The following is a 15131-nucleotide window of genomic DNA, read 5'->3' on the forward strand; positions in this document are numbered from 1 at the left end:
CTATTACATTTACTTAGCGTGAAACACAGTCACGATAGTAAGGGCGGCTGTAGCGGCATTTGTTATCTAGATGTTTAACAAAAACAGGCTCAGTTGTAGGAATAAGTTCGTAACTCAAAATAATTTTCTCTTCAATACCTGCTCTGTGTCATTTTTACGGCAATATTCACTTAATGTTGTAATTAATGTCACGCAAAAGTACGTGGGTAGTAAATAAAGTACACATTGTGCGTACATGTTATTTGCACGTGGAAAATACAGGCCGTCAATAGTAACATGTGTTTACCGTTATGGTACACATTTAAGTGGTATTAAGAAGCTGCGTGCACCTATGTGGCTTCTTGGCTCGTGAGCTTACCGCTGACATTTTTTCTTAGGAATCGTCTCAAGAACGTACCAAAAACAGCAGTTTCTATTTTTTTTTTGTCACGTCCGTATTGGCGCAACGTAATCTAAGAGAAAAAATAAATAGATGGTCAATATTTATCCATAACATATATTGTGTGAATTAACCTTACATATGCATGAATTTTCCCAAACTTAAACCTTTCAACATAATACTAAAACAAACTAAGCATATTTTAGCTTCTTCAGACACGCATTACTGTTAAGGTAACTATTTAAGTAAATAAAATAACTTTTATGGACTGTCACTTGTTTACGGGAAAGGATTTAATGCAACATCTACCTCATAATACGTGTTGATTTAGCAAAATATTTACAGGTTTCTATCTTTATTACTTTGCCAACTTCCATGTTTATAGAAAACGAGATGAATCCATAGGAATGTTCAGACGAAAGCCCTTGCTTAACTTCCAAGACCCAGCTTTTTATACTGATGAATATGTGATCTATCAGGCATCGGCCACTACTTGCACGTTTTCGAACACAATAAGCTGGAAGTAGCAATTGATTTTTCATTGAATTCATTGAAGTTTCAATCTATTGCATCTTGAACATAGACTATATTCAAAAGCAACATAAAAATTCCAAAATAGATTTGTATTTTCAAGGGCTGATTTTATCTATAGAACAATTTCAATAGGTTATCAAAAAAGCGCTCATGGTTTTCCTATCTAGACGACTTTGAAGTCACATGGTTCAGGCAATATGAATGCCATTTTGAAGTAGAGATTTGGAAATAGTGATGGAATTGCCTTTATTCAGACCTCAGATAAGATGTCTTGAAGCCGAATGAAATTTTTTTAAAAATTTGCTATTTGTTACAGTTAGATCACGATAAAAAGGCACAAATGCTGCTCAGACCCATGAAAAAAAAATGGCTGCCATTTGTGGTCGAGGTGCGTTATAGGAAGAAAGATGCTTCTCGTAGTAGTCGATCAATTACGAAAAAAGTTTATAGAATTATTGCGAAAGTCGAGCAGGATGTGTAAATAACCATGATATCGCCAAAAAGCTAAGCATTTACCATTGCCGCACAGTTCTGAACCGTTCGAAGAACGTTAGGTACGAAAACAAGCTCGATGTTTGGAAAAAATATTTGGTCGTACGTTCATCTACAAAACTATTTACTAAACTTACACTTATAACTAAAACGAAATCGAGTCACTTTTAAAACAGTTGGCCACAGATGATAAAAAATAAATCATACATAACGATGATGTGTAAAGTAAAAAACTTCTACGATCTGTGGCAAACTGCAAAAAATGTAATAAATACTATGTAATTGGTGAAATCATGCATTATAAGCTGTTGCTGCCTGGCAAGACAATTAATTGATCATCTATTGCCAACAATAAATGAGACTGTTATGAAAAATCGGCCGAAACGAATAAATAGAAGAGGCGTCGTCCTTTGCCACGACGATGCCAGACCACATACATCTTTAGTTATCCTGTAAAAATAGATAGGACTTGAACAGAAAGTTGTAACGAAAGTAATCAACGCCGATTCGAGAACTTGATGCCTGGAAATTATCCGTTAAAAATGCACCCTTCTTATAGAACAGTTAGAGACACGACAAGTGCAGTTCCTACAAAAAATATCCATACATTCGAGATAAGATACTACGTAAACTGTATAGGGATACTTAAGTGCTTAGGTCTCAGAAACATCCCCTTGTCATCACGAGATGCGCGCTTGCTTCGAACTTTAACTGCGCCCCATATGTCGAGAGGGACGACGCAAAATTAGCGAATGAGCGGCCTATTAGAAAGATCCATAATATACAAAAATCGATACGGCTATGATGTTACGGAGTCAGATTATTATGTTAGTTCGGGAGGGTGTCCAAATATCTACCCTATCAGATATTCATGGTTCAGCATTGTGTCGATACCAGCCACTAGAAAGGAGGTAAAGGGGTTGAGGATTTCGCAAGAATTACTTTATTGACATATAGAAAGATAAGCTACTTTTCATTGATACAGAGTGAATCTGATTTGAAAGATACTTTTCTTATTTTGAAGTATATGAGTTATGTATATGTATATGAGAAAATAGTAGGTGTTTGTACACTTTTCGTATGCACAGAAAAACCCTTGTCTCTAGTAGAGACGTCTCCGAATACGCTGTTCCCATATTGTTAGCGGCTTTTCACTTAGCAGTGAAATAAAGTCGACACTTGAATGACAGAAGAGGAGAAATAAAGGCGATTGTTTTGAAGGTAAAAAGTCGACACAAAGAGTTCTTTTCACAAGCGCTTGTTAACAGGTCGTGCTGATGATGATATCATCTATACTTCTATAACAGTGCGCAAAATGCCCAAGCAAGGTTTAAATGCCAGGCCTATCAAATCTCGCTTTCTAGCTTTGAGATGTGCGCTTACAGTTTTAGGCGCATGCTAAAAGTCTGTCCCTTCATAGAGAAAAGCTTATACTAGCTATATGAAAGATATGATCGGACCCTATCAGGTGCAATCGATAATGATAATGTGAATATAGGTAACTGATTAAGCACTTTATAAACTACCTTGAAGAGTCATAAATCCCTGGATGCGGAGGAAATTTCAGGCACATTGAGCACGGTATCAAGTCGAAACTTTTTAAACGGGATTAAAACAATAGTTTTATGATAAAAACAGTAGTGCGAAAGAATTAAAATTTACTATTTTAAGTTACGGAACGTAATGTTAAGCCGAAACAGACCTTGTCTCGATCGGTGTATCGGTCTCATATTATTAGCAGAAATTTCTGTAACTCAGTCACGGTCATAATCCATTTCCGAGGACTGCCAACCTATACCAAGTCCTAACCTTTTACGGATTTTACTGGACTATTTACACCGAGTAGATTTTAGGTCGTCGAAATGGCTACGAAGATTGACATGTTTCATCTTCAGGCTAAACATCGTGTGATATCTTTGCCACACACAGACGGCAAGAGCCGATACTACAGGATAAACCAATTAGACGACGATAATTCCTTTGTATATAGCATTTCAACCCATGATTTAATCTCATTTTGAACAAATGATATTGAAACTGTTCTAGGAAAGTGTTATGAAAGACTACCAAGATTCTATTGTAAACGAGGACCAGGGAAATTTAATAAACCCGGTTGGCATAGAATTATTAAATAGTGCATTGTTCTTTGCTTAAATTTCCATAAACCTAGCAATTGTTTTGCGACACAGTCCACGCTAATTGGATCCGATTATATTCTTTGTGCATATGCAGATCACGCTATGGGAAGACCACTCGCCCTATGCCTCCCGGCACTGTGTTACTGGTCGTCAGGTCGTTTGCATTCATATGAATCAATGTTAAGGTCATACGGACCGGAAATGACGACTTCGGTTGAACAGTATTACGCTAGACTTTTCACCTTTCCAGTAACTGACCCTTACGACTTTTGACCCGTAAACTGACGCGAGACTACTCAAGGTCTATTGCGTAGGTTGTCCAAATGAAGCGCCGTCAGTCCGCTGAAAACAGACCCACGATAGTCTGAAACACTGGCACACTTCTGTGCTTTTTTTTCGCAATCGAGGATGTACAACTTTGCTATAGTGTCAAAAATCGACGAATATCTATTTAATTCAGTCGTAGACGCAAAAAAACATTAGGGGTCAAAGAAGTACGTACAATCTCAACATTTCCAATAATGTAGTAAATCCTTACCGTACACGAAGGGCTATCGCGTCGAAGCTAAGACCAGACTTCATACTATTGTCGAATGCACGGGCTTATCATATAATATAAACGTTCACGATCCCCCGAAGCAGAGTGATGAACCGCTGCAAAAGAGCACTCGGATGGATTTTACAAATATCTTTTTTAGAAAAAAACTTAACATCTCATAAATTCGAAAAAATAACTAAAAAAAGGCTCTTCAAGGAGCATATCTTTATTACAAGCAGGACATTCGTTGCGCTTTGTGACAAATTCTCTTAACAAGAACCTCTCCTGTCTTGAAATACGAATCGCATAATAGTACTATTATTATCCATACATATACTTGCTCAGGCTTAGATTAACCGGGAATAGAAATGGAAGGATACAGATTTCTGATAAAAACTAAAATATGGGCATCAGTTATTTATAATTTCCGATTTTAATTCAATGCTAAGATAATTTAATGTTTTACATTAGTATACTTTCAAAGGATCCAGGTGTGAAGTGCCGATAGCTTAGGTGGAAATAACACATACAAAAAGCGCCCCGTCCCTGAACACAGAGGTTTTATGTTCGTATTTCAATTGAACTTTTTAAAGCCGTTCGCTCAGTTACAAAGAAAGTTCATTACTCACTGAAAATGCGATACTGCTTCTAGGACTAAATAAATATAAGCTTGCCCACTAACGACACTTCCATTTATAAAGGAATTTATTCAGGAATAAAAAGTTTCTTTAATTTACAAATACAGTAACATTTATTTGACAATCCTACGTTTACCCTAATGCTACATTGTACAATAACTTAATATTAAACATAATGTACGTACGTTCTTACATATAATAGTAGTAGTTAATAAAACACGTTGACGAGACATCAACGAAAATAAATACAATGCTGTTGAAATGGAGAGTCCTCTTGGGAGGTTCTGTACGATAAACAGTGCATGAACAATTAGCAGACGTTGGCATATAAACACGGAAGCCGTTGACGACCTCCAGTGTTACTCGCCAAAGTGCACATTGTTTTCTGTCTTGCCATAACGGGCAGGACGATTCACATGAACCTCAAATTTCTCTGAATCATAAAACAAGCATACAACGGGTGACTAAAAGTCGACGGTCATCAATAGTCGGCGTAAGCCGTGGACATGTAACAAACATCCCCCAGCCCCGACACATTTACAGCAGTCTTAACAAGGTAACAAACAAGACAAGCAAGCTCTCGCTCATACACACACACACAGCGAGAGATCTTCACGCTCATTTTATAACATAGGAAGATTATTTCTACGGTGGCTGTTTGCTTTAGCTGCGGGGGCTATTGTGCTATAACCACCTCTTGATTTGATGTTATGAACCTTTATAAATATGCTGCTACATTAATATTACAAATTGGTTTATATAGGACTATTGATAAGAATGCACAAGTACCAGTCGGTCAGGCACTGTGCATGGCGGCTACATGCTGGAATCATGCAGCACGTTTAGGTTCTCTGTGTGCGTCGGTCGTACAACGGCGAATCGTTTCATTTAGGAATCGACTAAATAAGTAAAACGTACTTATTTGGACTGTTCTGCATTTTCTCCATCTAGACCTGTGACTTCACACAACGATTTCGATAAAAATTTTGAAATACTGAAAAATGCCTACGTGATACGACGACTGGAGACACTTTAACATTTATGCCAAGTTTGAAACATCGAAACGACGCATCGCGTGATATTTTTTTGCGTTCGTTTGTCTCAGTGTCTCTAGTTTTTTTATCTACCACGCCATCTACCAGCCGTGACTCGCCAAGGAGGCGTCGTGCACAGAATGATGCTTCTCCCAGCCACCTTTGGTGAATGTGATTGGCAGAGGTCCATGGCCGTGACTATTCCAGCCTCCGTGGTCCCATCCCTGATCCCAGCCATGATTATTCCATCCATGATGCTCTTTCTTATGCACGTGATGCCTGAAAACATGGTTGGAAAACAACAAATTGCGTATAAGACGAGCGCGTAAAATGCAATATAACAATGACAAGATATTCTTGCAATTCGAGAAAATCAAACGGCTAATTTTACATAGTAGATCATTAGAAAAATTACTGCAAGTGTGCAAAGCTCTGTTAAATTTGTTTGCTTCTAGACAATAGGTTTGGAATCGTGTACGAACACATATGTACAAGGCAACCTTCCTCATACATACAGTATTTTGATAACATTTGTTTAAAGACCGTTCAGAGATGCTTACGGGATGGGTATTGGGACGAATCGCGGGGCAATTGCTGCTCCAAGAAGGGCCGCCTTGGCGAGTTTTTTTAACCTAAAGCCTGCACAAACTGGAAACACAAGGCATAAGGTCGCTGAAAGTAGAAGAAGAAATGATCGCCGGAGCTTCATGACGTCCTTGTAAAAGCTCCCTAGTTATACTCTGCTCTAAGTCACACTGAAATATCGCAGTAGATAAGAACGGAGATTTAAACCTGTTAAAGTCTATGGTAGACAAAACTACTCATCAGAGGTGATTCTGAGATGCTTTTTGAGCGATTCCTTTTTATTCATCGTTAAATTGGCTCAATATTTAATTAATATAATACAATAATTAATATTGCTATTTGTAAGTTCCTACAATGCTACTAACAACTACTTAGGTAGACGTATAATTCGGAAGTTATTACGATACAATCGCCACTGACTTGAGACACAGCACAGGGTCAAAACGAAAGAAACTGCCCTTCGAAAATCCTAATTCCACTTAACTTCAAATACACTAATTGGTACACAATGATAGCGTTTTTTTCTACGCTCGACTTGACCGGCACCTCCTCTCTAAGTCACCTGCTTCCCTAGCGTACCTATACTATTAATACTAATCGGCTCCCATTGAGATTCCTCAATACTCCATAGCAGTACTATGGCGTACACACTGAGTTGTCCATTTCGATCTGATATCAACAGCGTTCAGCACAAGTAGTAAGCAAGCATCCTTACCGGACGGAGGTAGAGTGGATACTGACAGGCGGTTACAACTGTTGGGACGTTTTTAACGGTTTGACCATGCCCTGAAACGTCACGTTCTCCCCCACCCTCGACAATACGGGGTGGGCAGGGGGGATCATTGCGTCTGATCGAATGAACGTACCGGCAAATTGGCGCGTCATTCAGATCCTCCGATTGGCCCATGCTGCCTGCTGTCGTTTTTCCTTTCTAGCTCAACCGCTGTATCAGCATTATACGGCGATCGTAATGCGTTGTTAGCAGTAGTAAATGTATATTCCATTAGCCCTCAACAGAGAAGTAGCAGCTGTGCTTACCCACGTACTAGCAACGTATCGGTGCAACATACGGTGGCAATTGTTACCGTGTGCCGTCGCTTTCACTATTTCGTCTACCGCCTCTTTCACTATCGCTTGCAATACATAAGAGACGCTCAAGCATCGTCATTGAATCGTACCAGCTGCGATTGTTGTAGCTGTTAGCAGATTATTGTCGAAAAAATTATGACGGCGATGATGAACCGGCACGGGTGGACGGTACGACAGTCGCAGGCGGTACGTGCCCCTCATATCAGCCGCATACACATATAGATACAAATACAGATGCTGCTGGACAATATATGTATTAGTTTACCATTGCCGACAGCGCTAAGCACTACGTCAGCTGTATATATTGCTTTACGTTGCCAATTGCTATTCGCTCGTAGACGCTATGTTTAAACCCTGGGAACTCTCCTGAGTCCTGGTAACGGCACTGTGGAGCTGCGGCTCCTACGGTGCAATGACATATCATTATTATTGCCCCGGACAAGTTTGGATTGCTTCGTACTGCTCACCCACTTCTCTACACCAGCAATATGATTACCCCACTATGCGGCCGGCGGCTGAAGCTGCTGGGATTTTATGTAAAAGAGGGATCGGCAGTAGCAGCAGCTGAAGACGTATTCATACGACAGGACACTGCCAAGCACTGGTTAGTACTGGCCAGCCATACCTTAGCGGGTGTCCGTCGCTGGCGACAGGTTCACTACGAGCCTTCAGTACATCAATAAGTCCGTAGCCTTCATTTCGGTCATTGAATCGCGATTGCGATCGTCGTAAGCGCTACCTGAGCCGCAATGGTAAGCCGAGCAAAAAATATCGCGAGAGCTATATTTTTTTAAAGAAACGGATTTTCCAATGAACAGAACTCTGAACAGATAAGCCGTGCTTGATTCAAAGCGGCGCGCCACAGGAATTTCCTCAGTATGCCGCCGACGACATGATCAAGGATGGGAATGGTGATACACCAACGACGAGTAGAGAAGATCAGAACAAGCTGGCGCGAGAGTGTGAGGCATCAAAGTAAAGAACGCTGGTGCAACATAAAACATGTGAAATCGTTGATACCGTTATGGTACCTGCTTTAGCAGGGACGCTGTTTTTACAGGACGAAAACGTGTTGATGTTTGATTTGCTTTTTAGGGATGCACAGGAACAACTAGAGGACCATTGAGAAGCTACTAAGACTTTACGCAACGATACGGGAAAGGAAATGAGAAAGCCTGCTGTATCACGCCTAGATAGAATGCGTTATCCATGAATGATTTTCACAGATTCACAAATATACACACATATTCTGACGTGGAATATGGTGTATGACTCATAAAGGTTACGGCTATATGGTAAAGGAAATGTATATAAAGGACATAAAGAGCTAGTACCATAAGAACCGGAAGACGAATTGTTCACAGTACTAGTGATCACTATTAAAGGAAAAATATTTCTATCGTGCGCAGAACGAACTGTTTTATATTTCAGACCATATTTAACAATGTGTCAGTATCTTAAACCGTTTAAGCAATTGTAGTTTGAAATCAATTATATTTCTCTAACTTTACTTTCCCACGAAACAATAGAAAATCAGCAAGTTAAGTGCTCGATCGAAAAGCAGTTTGAAATCTAGGCTTACTACCAGAAGATAGGTTTTCCAAAAATAGTTGGAAATTTGGGCTTGCTATAAGAAGGTGAGTTTTCCACCAAGAACAATCTGCGATCTTCGTAAAATTGGTAGAAAATAGGCCCGCCCTTCGAAATGGTGTTTGATCTTTCGAGCGACACGAGATACTCTAACCTAATTGAAGTATAAAACGGGCATTACCCCATACACTGCACGACGATTTTCCATTCGTTCAATGTGGCTCTAATAATGCACTCTTGTGAGTATACGCATTCACCCTCAAATGTCTAGAAGGCACTTTGATGCCATATTTAATCTCAAAGGCAACGGCTAGTGCGTATGTTTGGACTATCTAAACCCTATAACAGAAAGGTTGGGTCAGAAAGTGCACTCTATTTAGTGTAGTATTGTACTTCTTACCAGTGAAGCAAAATGATATTATTATCCATTTATAATTTGGTGGGCTTTCGATGCGTAGTAAAGAAACGGCAGCCGATCCTCTTATGCTTACAGGCTGCAGGTATCATTCACGTGCAGTTCAGTCAGCTAGACAGGCCGAAGTCCATCAAATCGACAACATTCCCAGTGCGGCCGCTCTGCCTAAGACAAAAGGGTAAATAGAGCAGACATTGCGAAGGTCTTGGCCACAGCCAACTTGAACAACAGTAATAAAAACAATCAGGGTCGATGGAGATCTATATTTACTCTATCTAGATATTAGCGGTGGTCCGTAAGTATGATGATTAAAAACGACACGTAGGTTTGCTTTTAAGCTAGAGGTGAGGAAAAATTTCCCGACGTTTTGTGGCTTCCCTTGAAAGATGGACAGCGCGTTTGATAAGCAAGGTTCCATTCTGCAATCTGATTGTTACCCGATTACTCAAGTTGTGTTTGTCCAACATGTTTTTCCAAAAAAGTCAACTTCTATAACTTACATAACTTCTCAACCGAGCAGTAGAGAAAACAGTGGTTGATTGTTGAATTTGCTCATATATAGGCGAAATATGGACGGGTTTACGCCGTCTTAATTCGAATAACGCACATATACGTTAGTGACTTGCTATTCACAATTTAATTACTTTAGGCTGTTGCAGATAAGCACATAAATAGAAGTAGTTGAGTAGAACTCAAAAAGACAGTAGTCGATCCGAAAGGTCGACTGTTCCTTCTTTCACCTATCTAATACAACGCGTTGGGAAAGTGATGACATAGAGGAGTTTGCTTCTACACGATAACTTCAGTAGCATTCACTGGAACCGATCGACTCGATGCTGAGAGCACTTCATTGATTTGGAAATAGCATATCGAAAATATAGATATACGCGGGGCGTCATATTAGGCTTTCTAAAAGGTGCTTTTTAAGGTTGCTTCCCCCCCATACGCTCTAGCAATGTAATGAACTAGGGAATAGGATCTCGTCGAACATAAACAGTCAGTTACTTGTTTATTTAGCCTTATCACAAAGCGGTTGTCGCTTTTCTAGCATATATAGACTAGAACAAAAAAATTGTTGCAAAACAATGCTAAGAACAACCTAAGATGGCCTTTGGCTTGTATCGACATCGAAGGAGCAATGTGAAATAATATGTCCTCATTAGACGTATACCTTCCTTCACACTTGTACGATTTCCCTGAAAAGTCCGATTTGATAAATCGAATTTTATTTGGTGGCAGCCCTCATACAGAATCAATCCAAATAAATTTCAAGAATAGAGAGAAACACATATAGAATGTGCGGGAAAAAGCTCTGATTCTACTCCTCGAGTCCCAATACCGCGCTAGCTTGCCAGCCCTTTGTAGAACATTTGTGTGTAAGCAATCTGTGCTTACATGGCAGAAAACGACACATCCAGTTATTTGAATAATATCAATGATAAACTGAAATAGAAATTATGCGATACCTGTGATCTATATATGTAAGAGAAAGCGCACTTGTGAATGTGCCTAATGATCGTGTTATTGTTGTTGCCGTTGTGCTTCTTGTTCCGTTCGCCAGGGGCGCTGAATATGTCTGGGTTATGGCGAGACAGTAACTAGTCTAACGGATCCATCAGACACAATCGATTGATAAGTCAAGAGTAAAATTGTCGGGCCTACCGCATTAGTGCGTTCTCTTTGATTACGTAACATTATTATTATTATTGCTTTCGTGTACCGCCGGGTGTCCGGTAATCACAGCACCGGACGGTAGTGTGGCCATTGCGGGGGAAGGAATGAAGCCTGGAAAGAAGGAAAGTTGTGATGCTCGGCCACACCCCGTAAACACTCGTAAAAAACAAACCCACCAAAGTTAGCTGTCGCTGTGGTAGTTACGACGTTGCACATGAACGAAACGGACGATAGCCAAACACTCAGTAACGACCGATGCCAGGTAATGCTGCCGTCGGCAGAATTTTTCTAATGAGCAGGGCAACAACAACCGCAATAGCATTATCAGCATCGACCGTCAATGTCAATTCGATTCATAAAAAAGGAGAGAAGCATCTATTCCCATTTAGCTAGAGGAGTAGAAGGACCGAAATGTATAGCAATTGACATTTCAATGCCTAAATAGTCTTTAAGGCAACACAGACGAGCAACATGTTGGCAACGATAACACATTCACTGACAGCTTAGCCCTTAGCACGCCGCCTGCATAATGAGACTTTGATCAAAATTATAGATAAATAAATCTATAATAGGTTAGTAAACGGGAGAGAACAAGAAGCAAGCCATGTAACAGGGAAATGTTTTTTATATATAGCTAGCATTGCAAAAAACAACCAGAACTATATATGCACTAGGGAGCACCTAAATTCGGACAAATTATGATATTGTAACGGGCATGCGTATACTCGCTATTATTGGTACCAGAAGAAAATTTCTTTCCTCGACCACCGAGCAGATTTATTATGGGAAAAATATGTCGTTTTCAGAATTTAACCAAAGATCAGCCATTATCTGATGTGTTTACATAGGACGAAACCTACTGAGCCGACGAACTTCTTTTTTTTGGCCAAAATCAATAATCTGCGTTGTTGGTTGCTTTCATGTGCTTTCTGAAAAATCCAGAAGGATTTCTAAGGGGGCAAATCCTCAACAGAGTGTATATTTAAAGGATTTGAAAATTCATCAAAATAGCCCAAAAGCCAGTGCTAATACACCTGAATATTTTGTATAAATATGAGCGGTCGTTTGTAAGAACAGAATATGGATTACCAATAGGGTCGTCCAGATAAGCTCGTACAAGCAATGTTTTTACGACTTTTCGCACCTTTTTTCATTTATTCACTCGAGAATTTTTGAAGCCTTTAAAATTTTCGTATCATGTCCTTTGGTCAAAACTTAATGCCGCTTGAATCTTTTATGTAGCGTGTTTGAGCGATGTTTTGCCGAGTTTCTGCTTACATATATCGTTGACATATCGTTATTATAGAAAACTGATTTGCGGAATGAAGAAAAGAATATTTTGGAAATGTGAGCGGTATAGGTCCTAAGTTGAAGTCCTTGCGGTTGATGGTGCCTACGTCGAATGTACATGACAGGAAATGTAATTTTTAGCACTTGCGAGAAGTTCCATCGAAATATCTTTTTCTCTTTGTTTGGATAAAACCTCCACAAACAACACTAACCTAGAATATTTACCAGGAGATTCTATTACGTTTCGTGTGTTTGGCGTTTGTTTACTTACAGCAGATCTATAAAATACATTGTGCGTTAAAATGAGCCGTTCCTTACTTCCCTGGAGTGGCGTCTATAGCCTGATAAAGGCTATCAAATTTTGTGTACACATTGAGACGTTCTCGTAAACAATATTGATCGCCTATTCGATGCCTTTGTGTCGATGATCTGGCGATCATTTTCGATCAATATCCGCATAATACTTCAAATAGACTTCATCGGATTTCCCACTGGAGTCAGATTAATCCCGCTGCTAAATGTCACATCTGGCGCCCGAAGTACATGACGTAACGCTGCACATCAATTATTTATAAATCATAACAGACAAATATATAGGAACAAGGCACCGAAATCAGTGATAATTTGATTCTTTTTCTATGTACTACTCAGTAAATGCTGAACGTTCCCCAGTATCATACAAAGGTATTATCTAGATACCATGACGTACTCGATTCGACAAATGAATTGATTAATACCTTAGATTATGGACCGTGTGCCGCTGGTCAATGAGCATATAATTTTTCAGTAACAGTGAATCCGGTACAGAAAACAACCATTACTACTCAGGAAATTTGTATAACCCAGATAACTCTGTTATTGATATAGTCACAGCACAACTTCAAAAAGATGTGAATTATCGTAGGCTATTTTCAGCTGTCGGTCTGTAGTTCCGACCAGTTTTTGTGTGATGTTTTTTTTACATGAAGACAAAAAAAAAGGCCAATCACATATAGGCAATTGTATGATTTGTTTTCGCGCTGCTTATCCAAACGTAAGGTAAAATGACGTATCTGAATAATGCACTCTGATTAATGTATTCTAATGGATACTTAGTAAACGCTCACTAAAAGGTCGCTGCTCGTCTCGGCAGCAAGCCACTGAGCGAATAAGAGGCCAAGCCATAGAACGAGCATTTATGAAAGACCATTGGTAGGTTGGCGATTCTCTTCTTCGAAAATAGCGGCGTGATCCCCTACGGCCTTTGCGACCAGTTTTCTCTCTGAGCAAATCTGACGAGTGCAACCTGGGCAAATCAGCCAGAAAAAACGTAGAACGTCGCAGTAGGCAGCCCGCCTCACGACTGTAACAAGGATCAAGTGCCGGCTGTAGCAGACGACAACGAAAACTGACGACAGTTATTCTACGTAGTGAAATTATCGATTCTGTCCAGGTTGAAACAAATCATCTACTTACCTATATAAATTGTATATACAATGGTAATAAAGCCCTTATCGCAATCAGTTGCGTTTGTAAATGTAATTCCAAAAATATCAGCGAAGTTGTAGTACCGTAACTTGTAACCGAGTGCATGTATACCTTAAAATTGAAAGTAGACGAGTATTTATAGTGAAGCATCTTTGATGAACGGTAATATCCTCTATATCACGGTAAAACTAGTTCTATTTACAAAAATAAATCAAAGAATGAGAGGAGATATTATCGAACGGTTGTGCTACACTACCAGGGGTTATCGGTAGTCTTGGGAATCAATGCACAATTTTATCTGTATCTAGATTTTCGTCTGTCTTTTCCTTTCTATGGCCGATGGAAATCGACGTTCATTTAACACAGTAGTATTTTCAACAGGCATGATGCTTTGTTGTCTGCTTGTCGATTTTATCTCAGTCAACATTTTAGATAGTTGCATTGAAACGTGTCAGGTAGATAATCTGAAATCACTAAACATTTTTTTTAATGTCCTAGTAAACTAAACACAAGAAGCAGATTTCGTAAGCGATATTGGACGGATAAATGCCCTGTTGCCTCTGAATTGTATGAAGCTCATGAACAGGCAGGATCCGAAGATACGCGCTCTTTACCTTTACGTGTGCTGGTTCATAGATGTGAATCCAGCCTGTCAAACGTCTCACGTCTGCCTCTTATTGTGCGTTTCTTCTATTGTTCTTTTTGGTCTCTAGCAAAGTTCCGTCTGAAGGTTCTGTCGTATAGCTTTATCCGTAAAGCACACACACATTTAAGGACCACTGGCTGTGTAGCGTTGTGCGAACGTCGCTTTGTTGATGCCGTTTGGGTGTGTAGGTCATCAGAAAGAGCTTATTAAGCCATGTTTATACCTTACCTAAACCTGTGCCATCTTTTCCTTTAAAGCTGACAACAAATCATAAAAATACATCGATTGCGTTGCTGTTATGAGTAGAAGCTTAAATCCACGATGTTATACGGTACCTCCAAAGCGTTCTTTCTGAGTACCGAGGGAAAAGTATATGTGCGATCTTCCCTTATCATGCTAGTGATACGCATGCATCCCTATAAAAGCAGCTATTCTAAAAAAGCAGGAATAGTAAGTAATATATTGCGGAGCATAAGGTGAACTTGAGATAAGACTTAATTCAGCCTAAATAAGACTAATGCTAAGAAGCAATGTCTTTCCAGTTCGTTCATTTCTACGGTCCATACGGTACGTTATATGCATATCTGTACGCAAGTTACGGTATACAACTTTGGATTTACTT

At 39.6% G+C, this 15131-nt stretch overlaps 1 protein-coding gene across 2 annotated transcripts; it reads right to left on the reverse strand.

The window, feature by feature from the left end:
* Positions 1 to 4755: 4755 nt before the first annotated feature.
* On the reverse strand, positions 4756 to 7159 carry LOC111269061 (uncharacterized). Of its 2 annotated transcripts, none has more exons than XM_086971942.1 (3): positions 7054 to 7159; positions 6314 to 6508; positions 4756 to 6032 (listed from the first exon to the last, which is right to left on the reverse strand). In XM_086971942.1, exons 2-3 carry the CDS (start codon positions 6460 to 6462, stop codon positions 5855 to 5857), a joined length of 327 nt encoding a protein of 108 aa, XP_086828068.1. In that variant the 5' UTR covers positions 6463 to 6508; positions 7054 to 7159; the 3' UTR covers positions 4756 to 5854. The 2 variants fall into 2 exon arrangements, with proteins under 2 accessions (XP_086828068.1, XP_086828069.1); XM_086971943.1 differs by lacking the exon at positions 7054 to 7159 and adding an exon at positions 6918 to 7035.
* Positions 7160 to 15131: the final 7972 nt, after the last annotated feature.

This window comes from Varroa jacobsoni, unplaced genomic scaffold, assembly GCF_002532875.2.
Source record: "Varroa jacobsoni isolate VJ856 unplaced genomic scaffold, vjacob_1.0 scaffold_1349, whole genome shotgun sequence".
Taxonomy (NCBI): domain Eukaryota; kingdom Metazoa; phylum Arthropoda; class Arachnida; order Mesostigmata; family Varroidae; genus Varroa; species Varroa jacobsoni.